Source organism: Catharus ustulatus, chromosome 9 (genome assembly GCF_009819885.2).
Source record: "Catharus ustulatus isolate bCatUst1 chromosome 9, bCatUst1.pri.v2, whole genome shotgun sequence".
Classification (NCBI taxonomy): domain Eukaryota; kingdom Metazoa; phylum Chordata; class Aves; order Passeriformes; family Turdidae; genus Catharus; species Catharus ustulatus.
Window position 1 is genome coordinate 8,405,658 of NC_046229.1, and position 14,264 is coordinate 8,419,921.

Here is a 14,264-nt window from a genome sequence, read left to right on the forward strand (position 1 = left end):
AAGTGCCAGATTCCTGTCTCCTGCCCCAGCACCAGCCCAGGACTGAGCAATATTCAGTGGCTCCCCAAGCACAAGGACAAGAGGAAGAGCTCCTGCAGGCTCTAGTGCTGAGATGTGCCCAAAGGAAGGGCATTTAGGATCTGCTTCCCCATCACTTGCCTGGGTTCCACATTAAAGGACACAATGAGGTGGAGTTACTCCTGGTTTTTATGAGTTTAAAAGATGTGAAGGATACGACTTTATGAATTCCAGTCCACCAGTGGCAAAATATTCCTGTGCCCAGTGCACATATCATGCAACTCTCACAATTTTTGTGAGGCATTTTACATTTCTTTATACGTGCAGATGAACTGAAATGTGTGTTCATACATCACAGGTGGGTCTGGGTGTATGCTGAAATGAATTTGAGATGGCTCAGCTCAACAAATTTCCAGTCAAGGTGAGCTGCAGTGTGAGCCCTATGCAGGCTGGGTGTGAGGGGTATCAGCATTTCTCCTCTCAGAAAGGTTTTGTTATCATGGCTTAAGTGATGAGCAGTAACTTCTCCCTCTGTGGAAACTCGACAGTGTCTGGTAGTGCAGCTGTGCTGTACCTGCATTATGAGGACAGATTAAGGTATTTCTCCTCAAAGTTCTCCCCTTGGAGTTTTAAGCAGGTGGCAGGTGCTGTGTGATTGCAAATGGTTTGTTCTGTTGGAAGCAGGAGCAGTGGCAGGAACCAGGAGAAATCATCATTCTAATCTTTTATATGTGAAATTTCAGGTAGACATCTGGAAATCATTGAAATCATGGATCAGCTGCAGCTCTGGTCTTCAAACTAATTTTTAAAATTTTTCCTCAGGTATAATTGATTTCCTTGTGAGCCACCATCCAATTGCAAAAGTACTGAGAGATCACCTGGTCTTCAAGATTGCTCCCATGCTCAATCCTGATGGAGTTTACCTAGGAAATTACAGGTATGGTGTGGGGAATGAACCTGTCTGTTGTTATATTTGCCTTATACACCTTGCACTGTTTTTTTTCATTGAATCTTTTATGGCTTGTTTCAATTAATTCCTCTTAAACTGGAGATCCTCACGTGGCCATGTGCCTCCTGAAATTCCCCCTTAGGAAAGGGGCAAATGGCAATTTTTTTCACTGCATGAGGTGGAGAGCAGCTCTCCAAGACAGCAGGGTATCTGCTCCACGAGCCTCCTCTAGATGTGGGAGTTAATGTCAGCTTAGAGTTAGACCTTAGCTGTGTTTCATAAACGCACTCATTATGCTGCTCATCAGCTTCTATGTAAATGTGTCAGTCAATCACAGCTCCCTTAAACTACCCAGATCATCCATTAAAGTCACAGACTTCACTCTGTTATTGTACTGTAATAGATAGGGATACACAGAATGGAATAATCATTCCACCCTATGCTAATTTTGCTCCATTTTAGTGTTTGAATTACTACTTTACTACCTCCTCTGTTGAGATCGTATTCAGATAATCTTTTGTTTTCCCTAAAATTGTTTGCTCTTAATGCATTTATTTACAAAATAAATGTGCTGCTGGAGGTGATAATGAAAAGCAGTTGATTAGTTGATGATTTGTTTGTGGGGGCAATTACATGTACCACACAGTTCTCTGGAGAAGCCCCTGAGAAATGAAATATACTGCATGTGGTTTTGCTTACAGCGCAAGACTAAATAACACAATTCACTTTGCAGCCAGGCTACCTTGAGCTTTGGTCTAATTAGGGATTGCATTGCTAGGCAGAAGGCTGGGTTACTGTATGGGTGAGGAGAGCACTGAGGAAGAAGGTAGAAGGTGCAGAAAATGGGGCTGCTGGCAGTTCTTTGTTGATAAAACAGCCTCAAGTTGTGCCAGGAAGTGTTAGGGAAAAAAAATCTTAACTGAAAGGGCAGCCAGGCTTTGGAACAGGCTGCCCAAGGCAGTGGTGGAATCACTGTCCCTGGAAGTGATAAAAGTGAGGATGTGGTGTTTAGGGATGTGGTTCAGCAGGGCTGGGTTAACGGCTGGACTCTGTGGTCTTAGAGATCTTTTCCAGCATTTATGGTTCTGTGATCTGTGCCCCTGTCCCCTCCTCTGCTTTGCTCATTGTTGAACTGAAGCAGCAGGGAGTTCTGGGGTGACTTCAACAGTGGCTCTGTGTGCTCTAGGTGAAACTTCTGAGAACAGGTGCTGTCCTTCCAGCTGCAGTGACACTCAGCTCTTGGCAAATTCCAAATCAGACAGTGATGCTGCAGTGGTGGCATCTGACAGCACCAGGAATTTATCAGAGTGTGTCACCACAGAGGAATAAAGCCCCAAAATGGCTCTAGAATCTGATACTGCATCAATTTCCTTTCTTCCAGGTGTCTGGCATACGAACAAGCTCCAGTTGCAATTAAGCAGCTTTTGTTTTCCCCATAAGTTCACTTGCTCTGTAGAGATTTTCCCCTGCATTTTTATTTACAGTTTTTGAGAGACATGCAGCTTTTTATAGGGATTCATACAGCTCAGAACTTGAAAAGCCTTTTGGGATCCCAGGTAGTGGGAAAGGGCATGTGAATTAATTTGGAATTGCTGAGTTCGATGGTGTACTCTTGGTTTAACTTTCCATGGTATGCAGGATTTTCAACCCTCCTGAACTAAAGAGAATTTTAATGAGCTAGTTGAAAAAACATTTTATTTTCTTGCAATTCTTCACTGTATTTACAAATGGCCTAATGCAACTAATAACTTAAAAACAAGGATAATAAGCAAAATGCTACCTATTATCTTGAGAAGAATATTAAAAAGCCTAGTAATGTGCCAGCATCGCAGTTAACTAGTGCTGAGTGAATAATTTACAGCAAACACTTTATTTCCTGCTCATACAAAATCCACAATCACATCACAATTTATTTACTTGAATTTACTGGATGAATATCTAAAAAAATCTCTAAGGATCGCTTGCTGGTATTTGAAAATTTAACTCTGAGGCTTCTCAGTGATCGGCTGGATAACTCTGCTTCATCTCTTCTGGTCTTTGTTCAGATTAGCACATAAATAGGACTTTCAGAAGTCTCCCATGCAGTGGGGTCTAACACAGATCTACTGGCTGGGGGTAACCCCTGCTTTTGCAAACGGGGTGCCACATGCAGCAAGAGCAGTTTTAGGCATTTGAACTTCTCCCTGTTATCTCCCTCTTTCTCAAAGCAGCAGCTGGTGACTATTTCTTTGGTTCATTGAAGGTTCACACTCAGAGCTGTGCAAGCTAAGATAATGAAATGGGTAATTAAACCTCATGCTTGAGTTTGTAAATTGATCTCCTGCCAGCGTGAGGGAGGTTTTCCTTTTACCCCTCCAGTGCACAGCCTTGCACAACTGGCAGAGTGCACTGTTGGATGCACTTGGCTGTGCTCTGGAGCCCCAGCACAGTGGGCACTGTTAATGGAGCAGCATGAGTGTGTCAGCAGCTCTCTGGGATGGGATGGGATGGGATGGGATAATGGGATGGGATGGGATGATGGGATGGGATGATGGGATGGGATGGGATGGGATAACGGGATGGGATGGGATAACGGGATGGGATAACGGGATGGGATAACGGGATGGGATGGGATGGGATGGGATGGGATGGGATGGGATGGGATGGGATGGGATGGGATGGACTGGACTGGTTCTCCTGACATCAGGGCAGGAACTGCTAAGCCAGGGTGAGGTGGGAACAGCTAACTGGTGAGATTTTCTTCATTGCCATTTCTGGGGATGCAGGACTGACTGAGGGTGTGAGACCTGTGCTCTCCTCCAAAACCCTTTCTTTGTTGTTGTGAGCTGAGGTTTAGGAGTTTAAGCCAAATCTGCAACAATGCCACCAAGAAGTGTCTGTTTTCCACAAACTGTTGCTCATTCTCAAGAGAACAGACAAAAGGGGTTGTGACTCTGCCTTGGGTGTGGCAAAATGTTCATCCCAGCAACAAGTGAGTTTAGTACTGCAACTACAAAGCACAGACTCATCTGTGAGGAAAGTTTTTATATGTTGCATGTAAAATCAGGTGGCACTAAAAGAAATGGTCATGGAAAGGGATGTCAGGGCTGAGTGTATCAGGATGCATGGAAATGGGATGCTAAACTTTACTGATTTATTCAAGTTTATGCAAGAGTTTACGAATTTGTGGACCTATATAATTAGGAATGAAAAGACAAGGTGCCTTGTGGAATGTACAAGGGCGATAAAGCAGCTCCTTTAATTCAGAATGTTTGGAAAGTCTGTATACAATTTCAGTGAAAGATTTGTGGAGGGTTTTTTTGTTTGTTTGTTTGTTTGTCCTGGGTTTTTTTTTTAAAATTCTCTTTTCAGTGGAAAAAAAAAATCCTCCAAGTCCTTTTCTTGCTTCATGATTACACACAGCTCCTCCTGAAATACAGAATAATGATAGGTACCTGCTGCTCACTGTGGCCAAGGATGTAGAGTCTTTCCCAAAACAGGAAGACCTTAAAGCCTGGTATCATTGCACTTCTAAGTGTAACTGGCTTTGCAGTTACAGTGCATAGATGATGTTATGCAGCATGAGCTTGTTAATTAAATTGCCCAGGAAGATGCCATTGTTTGACCCAACTAAAATAGAGTCTTCAGTATAATTTTCTCTCATTTCTAGCTGGCAACTTGTCCTCAGCTCTCAACTGAATAGAAAGACCCCTTTTGGCGGGGGTAGTGCATGACTTGATCTTTAGCTTTAGTTTGAAAGAATGTGGCACAAAAATAAAAGTATTTGTGAGTTTCTCTATAACATTAACCTCACCCTCTCTGATGGATTAAACTGTGAAACAGCTTTAGGAAAAAAAGGGAAACTAGTGCAGTGAAGAGAGATTTCTCAACTTTTCTCCCTCTCTTTGCAGCACTACATTATCATATTGCCATCCCCAGGGAGGAGGGGGTAGACTAAGGGGGGGAAAAGTGTTCTTGATTTAAAAGTCGTGCATCCCCAGGCTTGGCCTGAACTTTCCTTTATCGAGAGCTTGTTCTTAAGCTGGCATTCTGCAGCTGAATGCTGAAATGTGTCCCTGCAGGCAAGATGACTGTACCACACCGTCTTAGATTAGTTCCAATTTGTCAGCCTCACCTTTCAGAGGCAAAATCCTGCACTGGCACCAAAAGGGATGTGTTGCTTAGTCTGGGATGCTCTTCACTGAGGTATCCCAGAAATGCCATGACAAGGCTCATGAACTATCCTGGCCATTCTCTGAGGGCTCTGCTGCATGACCCAGTCAGTGTCCCCATTCCTTGGCTTTTCTGGTTCCTTCTCTGGGGCAGCTGTGACAGGATGAGCCTTTGGTAAATTACAGCCATGAATTGGCTGAAATGTTCTGAAATGCCACTGCTGTGTCCTCCTAGCCTGATTGTAGGGACTGCAAGAATCTCTGTGGGTGGGGAGGAGAGGGCATGCACTGATTCCAATCCTTCCTCATTTCACTGTCAGCCACAATATTTATTAACTCAACACAGTCCTTACTTCTTGCTTGTGTAAGGAATTTACAAATTAATTTGTTGTTCAGAAAAGAGGCCAGCCCTACCCAGACTGGAAAACCAAATTCACCATAAACAGTGTCAGTGTCCATATGAAAGTCATGTTGGGATTTCATGTTTTGAGCAAATTGTATATTTTTTGTCTCAGAAATGTAGTTTTGTAAGGACTTAAATGGTTTGTAGAAGGGAGTCAAATTTAGCAAACTGTTTCAAATGAAAAAAAGGGAAGGCTTGAGAAACATTTTAAATTATTCATACCAGCATTTTATAAAGGACAATCTTCTTTCATTTTTGTTTGTTAGTGGTATGATTTGTTTAAAAACTGACCTTTTCCAAACATTCCTTTTGAAAGATTTGAAATACAATCAGAAAACAAAGATCAGGTGAAATATTTCAGATTTACCCTGAACATGTTTTTCTGGACTTTATTTCTGTGACTAGAAATAGTCAAAAATTCATGTTCACATGTAACTCATAAGAGTTTTTTAACAGTAAGGACACATGTGGACTTTATCCAAATTATTTTATTATTTTTGTGCCTTTTGGGGGGACTGGACATGTCAGATGGTTCTCACTATCACTTACTCAGTTGTAATACACAGCTCCACACATGCAGACAATCATTTATTTTCTCTTCATTATTTTCCCCCTATTTTTCTGATGGAGAAGTTTGTTTTTTTTCCCCTTAACTTCATTTAATACATGGGAAATTCATGCATTTCCTTAAATTGAAAACCAGAGTATCCATCTCAGATGACAAGATGAAGCTCTCAATGGAGTTTATTTTTCCTAATTAGGTGTTTGTCATTGTGTATTCTATATAGCAACGTATAAGTAAACAATCGTGGACCTTTTGAATAAATTTATTGGTTTTATTTATGTTACTGGGCATAAAAAATCTATAATTACCAGGTACAGCAGCAATATAACTGGTATTTAATGACAATTACTTTTTGTTACCATAGAAATGAGTCCAAAGTAGTTACCTATAATTTCTCATTTCCAAACCTCACACATGTTGTATTGCAGTATTACCATAGTAATTGCCTATTAGTCATCATAAAATAAGCAGTTACCCAGAAGATATCAGGATAGTGTGAAATTTCTCATCTTACTCAAAACTTGCAGCACATGCTGCTTCTCATCTTCCTTTAGTGGGATTTTTGCCTGAATGACAAGAATGTCCCCTGCACTTTAACCCAAGGGAAGGAGGGATGTGGCGGAGAGGAAACACACTGAGACAGGAAAAGCACGCTCCCTCCTCTGAAAACATAGAACTATTTCTCATTTTTGAAAAAGGGGGATTTCTCAAGCCTGTAAAATGGAGGTTTAGTCCTTGCTGTGCATTTCTTATTAATATTTTTCTCCAGTTCCTTGTGAGCAAAGCAGAGGCTGCACACCCTGGGGAGGTGTGAGAGCCCAGCCATGTGTGCCAGACCCCATAACCCAGGACCCACTGATGCAGCCCTGGTGCAGGAGGCCTCCTGCACTTCTCCTCTCACACCTTGCTTGGCTTTTTAATTCAGACTGCATGTTATTGAAGCCAGTGGGTGTTTCTCTGAGCCTGCCTAGGTCACATCTGGTATCAGCTGGGAATGGCCATTTCCATGTACCACCTTCTCCCAGGAGCCTGGAGCAGATGGAGCAGCATGGCAGAAGCTTTTTGCTCCCCCAGCTCTTGCACTGAGGATGGGTCAGGAATTTTCTCTTCTGTCTTCCTCTCTCCTGCAGCGTGTCCAGCTCATGTGTTGTACCAGGCTGTTGGGCCAGGGGTGGATGCACAGCTGTGACCCAGGTGTGCTCTGGGCAGCAGCAATGGGAAAGCCCAGGGAGCAGCAGAGTTATCTCTGCCCTTGCATCCACCTGGCTTGTGTCATTGCCTTTCCTTTCCTACCTGGAACTTTCCTGCCCATCGTGGCTTTTATTGCCCAGAGAGTGCTGTCACCACAGGACAGTTACAGGGGTTGCTGCTTTGCTCACCATTGCTTAAAAAAATCTCCCTTGTAAAAAAAAAAAAAAAAAGTTGTCAACCTTTATCTTAAAACAAATACTAGGTTTGCAAAAGGGTTCCTATCTACTGCCGTTGAAATGCTCTTTATATTGATGTGGTAACTGCTCATTTAAACCATATTACAGCTCCTGAGTATTTTTCAGTTGCTATTGATGTGACAAATTCTCTCGCACAGAGGACTGCACCAATCAATAGAGTCAGTATATGTGCTTTAAAAACAAAGCCTTGGGGTTCCAGTCGGATCTGAACGTTTTAGTAGCATTAAATAAAGCTATATTTATTTTGCTTTTGGTGCAAGGAAAAAAAAAATCCCAACCCAACCTAATTTAATACAACTTGTTGGAAAGGTTTGAAGGCAGCATTATGGGCCATTTCCACATGTGATGAATACCTAACTAGTGTCAGAGCTGCTATTTTGTTTTTGTAAGCGAATTCTTCTCTTTTAGTTAGATTGATCTGGAACTACAGAGTAGCCTTTTATTTTTAGACGAGCGGGGAGAGAAGTCATAACAAGAAATACTGAAATCATAGCTTTTTTTATAGCTGCCACTATTCCACTGAGAATGAGACATGATGTCCTTAAAGAGACAGGGCTATTTATTTTCCATTTAAATAGCACCATTTGTGATTATTACCTTTGAGCCATTATGCAGAGAATAAGCACCCAGCTCCTGAATCCCAGCCAAGTGAATCAAAGTTTTGTACCTAAGTGCCATTTATGTCTGTAAGCTGCTGTATGAGCCTAGTCTTGACCTTCACTGACTCAATTTCTTTTGCGTATCTTTTTCTTCCAGAATGTATTTGTAATTAACAGGGGTGTTAAAGTCCGTTTGGTTGAAATATTTGTTTCCTTTTCTCCTCTCCTGAATGGCTGATCTTAGGTCTGAATAATCCCATATGGGTTTCTTAGATTTACTTTCAGTTAAGTAACTAAACATATTTGGCTTTCTTGTATTTTTTAATTTCCTCTATAAATCTGGCTCATATCTCTGGTGGTTGGAGTTCTTAGTTCTGTTCATAGCAGCAAACGAAGGACAAAATTCCCCAGAGATATTTTTTCTTTGGGTTGGTTGCTTTGCTTTGCTTTGCTTTTGTGGTTTCTTTGGGCTTTTGTTATTATTTTTTTAAATTTTGCAAAACTTGTGCTGCAGATCTTTGTTTTGTTTTACCCTTGAGAGAGGCGAGTGTCAGTGCAGTGGCAAAGGGCAGCAGAGATGTGCTTTGGGTGCTGGGTGTCACCAGTGGGGACAGTCCCCATTCCAGGTGCTGTTTGTGTCCTGCCTTCCCCCAAACAAGATTTGTGATGCCCTTTGCTGAGGGTCTGGTTCAGGGAGCTGCCCAGAAGTGGCACTGACTCAGGAGCTCGTGTTAATTCTCTCTGGGCTTTCTTCCCCTGCTGCCCTTTGTTTGGTTTTCCCTCTCTAACACAATTATTGGCCCCATTATTGGCTCCTCACAGAAGGTGAGAGCAGCTGGGGAGCTCAGTGGGCACCATGCTGACTTTGCTGTATTTGCCTTGCCAGCAGCATCACAGAGCTCTCAACACACCTGGGAGCAAATCCCAGCCCCTGAAGTGCTGGTGAGGTTGGTCTCCATTCCAGCCCTCTGTTCTCCTGGCCTGGGAAGAAGGAGCTGCATCCATCCCTGAGGATGGAGTTGAGGCTATAATCAGGGATGCAAGCTGTCCTTGTGATCTAGTTATTGAGTTGGGTCATTCTCCATTCAGTCCTTCATTCTACCCCATCTTCAGGAGTTCTTTTGGAAGAGTTTTCTCTGTCCTGGCTCCTGGTGAGGAGTACAGAGTCACAGCAGCACCTGGCAGAACTTCCTGAGTTCCTGGAGAAGGCTCCAGGGAATCTTATTGCTGCCTTTCAGTACTTCAAGGGGGCTCATAAAAAGATGGGGACAGGCTTTTTATCAGGGCCTGTAGCAACAAAACAAACAACTGGTAATGGTTTTAAAATAAAGGAAATATATTTAATGAAAACAATTTTAGGATGAGGGTGGTAAAACACAGCCACAAAGAGGTGGTAAAGCCTTGTCCCTGAAAACTTTCAAGGTTGCATGGGGCTCTGAGCAACCAGATCTAGTTAAAGATCTCCCTGCTCTTTGCAGGGCACTTGGACTAGATGGCCTTTAAAGGTTCCTTTCAACCTGAACTGTTCCATGATTCTGTGATTCTCCAAGAACTGAGGCCCCTCTCTCAGCTGGTGCACGGAGCAGAACCAAGCTACTTCTGTATTTTAGCTTTGCAGGTTACACTCCAGTGCTTGTTTGTGCCAGCTGGGATTGTCTTTGCAAAAATTAAGTGAAAAATGAAAACTGCAAGTCAAGAGGAGAATTTTTTTTTCCCTTAACTTTAGAAATTACCAATTAGAGGTGAAATTCTGCCTTCATGAGAGCACCTACTGTTCCTTCTGGGTGAACAGCCTGAAGAGGAAGAGTGAGGAAGGTGTTTTGCCTGTTTTCTGTCAACATAGGAAGGCCTGGCTTATGGTTAGTGTGTGTCCCAGTTTTAGACTCTTCCACCCCAAGCAGCATCTCAGAATCTTTTTCAGTCTTTTGTCACTTCCACTCTGCCATTTCAGCAACATCTGTTCATCTACACAGATTCACCAGCTGCCAGGGCAGGCAGTAGAGGGATTAAGTTTTCCTGAAGACCTTTCTGGACAGACATCCTGGGATTTTTTGAAGTTGTACCCATTTACATGAGATCACCAGCAACTACTGATCTCTGCAAGAGCCTCTTTCCTTGTAGTCATAATTACATATAATACAATAATATAGTTTTAATGTTATGCAAAGGAGGGGTTCAATACTCTAAAATCAGAAAGAATTTGTCAACTGGCGATAGAAAAGTCCAGTCTTCCTCTTCCAATTGCTGCTGTGTGGGTGGATAGGGGGAAATACCATCCAAGTTATTAGGAAAACAATAGCAGCCTAAGGGAATGTTTGTTTAGGTTCCACTTTTGTTGTTTTCTTTTCCTGGTGACAGCTGTTCTTTTATTTATTTATTTTTTAAATTGCAGCAGTTAAAATGATGGCAGCTTGCTGTTTAATTTATAATATTGGTCCTAAGGGCAATGTCGTGTAACGTCAAAACAATCCTGAGACAAAGCTAAATAATAAGAATTCGTTATCAAAACCAATATTGTATTAATAAAACAAGATTATAGATTTGGAGGATGTGCATCACCTCTGAGGAGTGTAAAGGCAGACACCTGCCCAAAGCTCCCACTTGCATGTCTTGGTCAGCACATTAAGTCTCTGTAATCTCCTTGTGATTTGGAAGAGAAGGACCCCTAAGTGATTCAGAGTTGAGATGTTTCATTTTCTGTTTGGAGAAGAAACAATTTTTCTTGGCTTAATTCTCATAGGGGAAGTGTCCCAAAAGAAACATGTTTAAATATTTAGTTTAAGGAGCTTGCAAGGCACCAAGCTCTTGAAAACTAATCCTGGTGCTCATTTGAAAATTTAGGTTGTGGTTGTAAAGGAAACTTTATTTAGCTACTAGTACACAACCCTTTTCTGCTGAAGCACAGAGAGATGGGAGACTGCTGTTCCACAGCTGCTTTAAGCTCAAGAAAATGTGTTCTGGGTACCCAGAGGGGCAGTTCAGCTCTGTTTTCCCTCCTGAATGTGCATCCCTGCCATCTCCTTTTTGCTAAAACTGGTGCTTGTGTGGCAGTGCTGTGAGCTAGAAAAATACTGATCCCACAGAAAACCAACCTGATAAAACAGTTCTCACTTGTCTCCCGGTGCAGGCAGAAAAGTGGGACCCAGACAGAAGAGAGGAATGAGCAGAGAGGGATCCCTTTTTCATGGCAGCTTGGATGGGATGGACATAAAGCAATTCTGAACCCAGAGCATAAATTGTAGGTGGCTGTTGTGCAGTGATTCTGGAGGTCTTGGAAATGAAAGAGAGTGGCAGCCAGTGACTCCTTAGATGGGTACAGCAGCAAATGATTATTTATACTATTTGGTAATAAATTGGGTGACTTGCCATGTCCATTTAGGAAAAAAGGGCTTTTTTGGCGTCAGAAGCTGGAAATGGGCTTTTTCCATGCTACTGTTATACCCATTATTTAACTGTTATACCCATGGTGAAAAAATGTCCACAAAACCCTTTTCTCTCTGCTCCCTACAAATGCAGAAGCCATCATAGCTGTGCTGACGTGGCAGAGGGAGCGATTAATCTCATAGCAGATCACTTCTCTGCTGCCCCTGGCGCCAGGCAGGGCAGGCTGGGAGGAGGGAGAAGTGACAGCTGAAAGATGTGAAAGCTGATGGCTCTGCCTGGTTGGTGCCTAGGAGCTGCAGGAAGAGCTCTCTGCCATGGAGGAGTTGGGATCACAAAGGGGATGTGGATTTCTGGCCATGCCACAAAAGCATTGTCTGGATATGTGAGTGGGACAGGGATTGTGCCTCCGTGTCCCCTGCCAGGCTGGGAGGGATGGACACTGCTGGAGCTCCAGGTGACACAATGTGCAGCTCCTCAGGGGAGAGCAGTGCTGATCTCGGGCTGCACACATCATGAACCTGCTGCCTCCTGTGCTGCCTGTGCCTGGAATGCTAATGCTGCCTCTGCCTCCTCACTGCCACAGCCACGGAGCTGGCTGTGGAGAGAAAGACGGTGATAATGGATGGGGAACGGGAGTTTTGTCTCTTTAGCCAAAATAGAGCAGTCAATCCCGTCAGTTTGCAGAGAACAGCTGGATTTCTAACAACACTGGAATGCTGCTGTGGTGGCTGGGGTGGGTTTGGCTGCCCCCTCCCTTTGTCACTGCCATTCAGACATCCAAATGCTGGAAAACGACTGGAGCTTCCCAACACCCAAAGCAGCATTTATCCTGGGACTCTGCCAGCTCCACTGGAGCTTGGCAAAGCCTGAGCCCTCTGAGGTGCCTCTACATGGTGGCCAGGGAAAGAAAAGGATGCAGGACTCTTGCCTTTGGTTCCCCAAGTAACAGCTGAGTGTAAGAACAGGTTTTTCTTGTGTACAAGGCCAATCTGTTACTCATAGAGTGGGCTGAGCTGCGATTTGATTCTCTACAAAGCCGTGAGTGAGGTGCATCATGGAAGGGCTTACAGTAAGGTTGTACCTTTGGGACTCCCAGGAACTGAAAGAAGGATGTCACAGAAGTGGCCAAAGCCTCTCTGACTAGTTGCATTTTTTTTTAATTAAAAACAAATTTTGTACATTGGTTTGATTAGCAATAGGTCAGCAAGGGAGCCTGGATGTTGGGATGGTCAATAATGCATTGACACTGCCGTGCTGACCAGAAGCCACAATCCTGCCAGGTGCTGTACAAGTACATCAGAAATGATCCTCCCTTTCCCAAAGTGCTTTCAGAGCTAAAAGAGTAAGGGCACAGCGGGGGGACAAGGCAATCAAGCAAGCTGTTATAGCAGGGGAAGAGAGAGCACTAAATATAATAGGATGAATAGTGGTAGGTTTTTTCCTCTTTTACGTTTCCTTTTCCCCCCTCTGGTTGGTGGAAGGGAACACAATAGCAAACTAAACAATCAGGCTGAATAACCTTCATATATCAACTGAGAGTAGGACTACTCTAAATTTGGTGAACCCAGGGAAGGAGCTTTTAGAGACAAAATACATTTGAAAAGGATGGTAGACCCAAAAGGTGTGTTTCTTCAGAATACATTACTTTTAGAGGTTCTCCTCTTCTTTACTCCTTGAGCTCTACTCAGCTCCCAGTTCAATCAAGCACATTCTAGCACCAGGATTGCTGTTATTCTGCTGCAGCTGAGCAGTATAATGCTTCTACCCATTGTTTTACATCTGGATTAAATTGTCATTTTGTGCATCTGGAGATAGGTTTGTTCAGTAGGTTTTGAAAACCCACAGATGTTCAAGGCCCAGTCAGTCTCTTGGCAGTGGTGGCTAGTGAGGAAGCTGCACAGTGAGAATATATATCCCATCCAAGCACCCCCAGCAAGTTTTGTACCCCAGCAGTTGTCCTTGGATCCTGTGCCTGCTCTCCCAAGTCTGAAAAGAATCAATTAACAAACTGCCTGTCAGCCTCCTCTACTTTCTGCTGTGCCACTGCTAATCTTCTGTTCATTTTCAGCTGGGAAAAATCTTTGTCTTTAATTCTTCCAGTAGGATTTACTTTAGTTCCTGCTCTTGATGTGCAGGGAGGCCTGATGCTGGCATGGGCTTGTTCTTGACATCTCCATCCTGCTGGTGCTGTGCTAACTCGTGTAGGAGAGCGACAAGCAGGAGATAACGCTGTTATCAGTGTGGGTGCAAGGCAAGTGCAATCCTGGCAGACAGTTCTTTCTCCTTACATTGGTCACCTTTTCAATTACAGACCTGATCTGCTAAGGTTTTGTCATTCTCATTCTAGTTCCTGTTAATGAAATGCATTTAACTGTCAGCTCTTGTTAAAAGTAACAACACAGCCGAGGATTCATAAATTCCCATGGAAGTCAAATGACTGCTACCTTAGAAGAACTGAGTCAAGAACTGAGTTGTTGTTTTTTAAAATCTTGAAGCTGGAAGAGGAGACAGCTACAGTTGGCTTGATCAGACAAGCAAAATATTTTGAGCAATGAATCTATCTCAAACTTTTATTTCTGATTCACATTTGAAAAATACTCTGTTTCTTACACTCCTGGGGGTTTGAGTCCATTTCATCATGCAGTTTTCCTCTGTGTTTCTTGGATCTGTCTCAAATAATTACTTACAACCCAGAATATTCAGAAATTCACCTTTCCAAAAGCCAATTAAACCAGTACATTGATGTG

At 43.1% G+C, this 14,264-nt stretch overlaps 1 protein-coding gene across 2 annotated transcripts in view; it reads left to right on the top strand.

Moving 5' to 3' along the window:
• BEND5 (BEN domain containing 5) overlaps positions 1–14,264 on the top strand; it is a 547,523-nt gene that overhangs the window by 365,576 nt on the left and 167,683 nt on the right. For both annotated transcript variants that reach the window (XM_033067189.2, XM_033067188.1), the window contains exon 5: positions 841–955. In XM_033067189.2, coding sequence (XP_032923080.1) covers positions 841–955 — 115 coding nt within the window. The remainder of the gene's footprint in view (positions 1–840; positions 956–14,264) is intronic.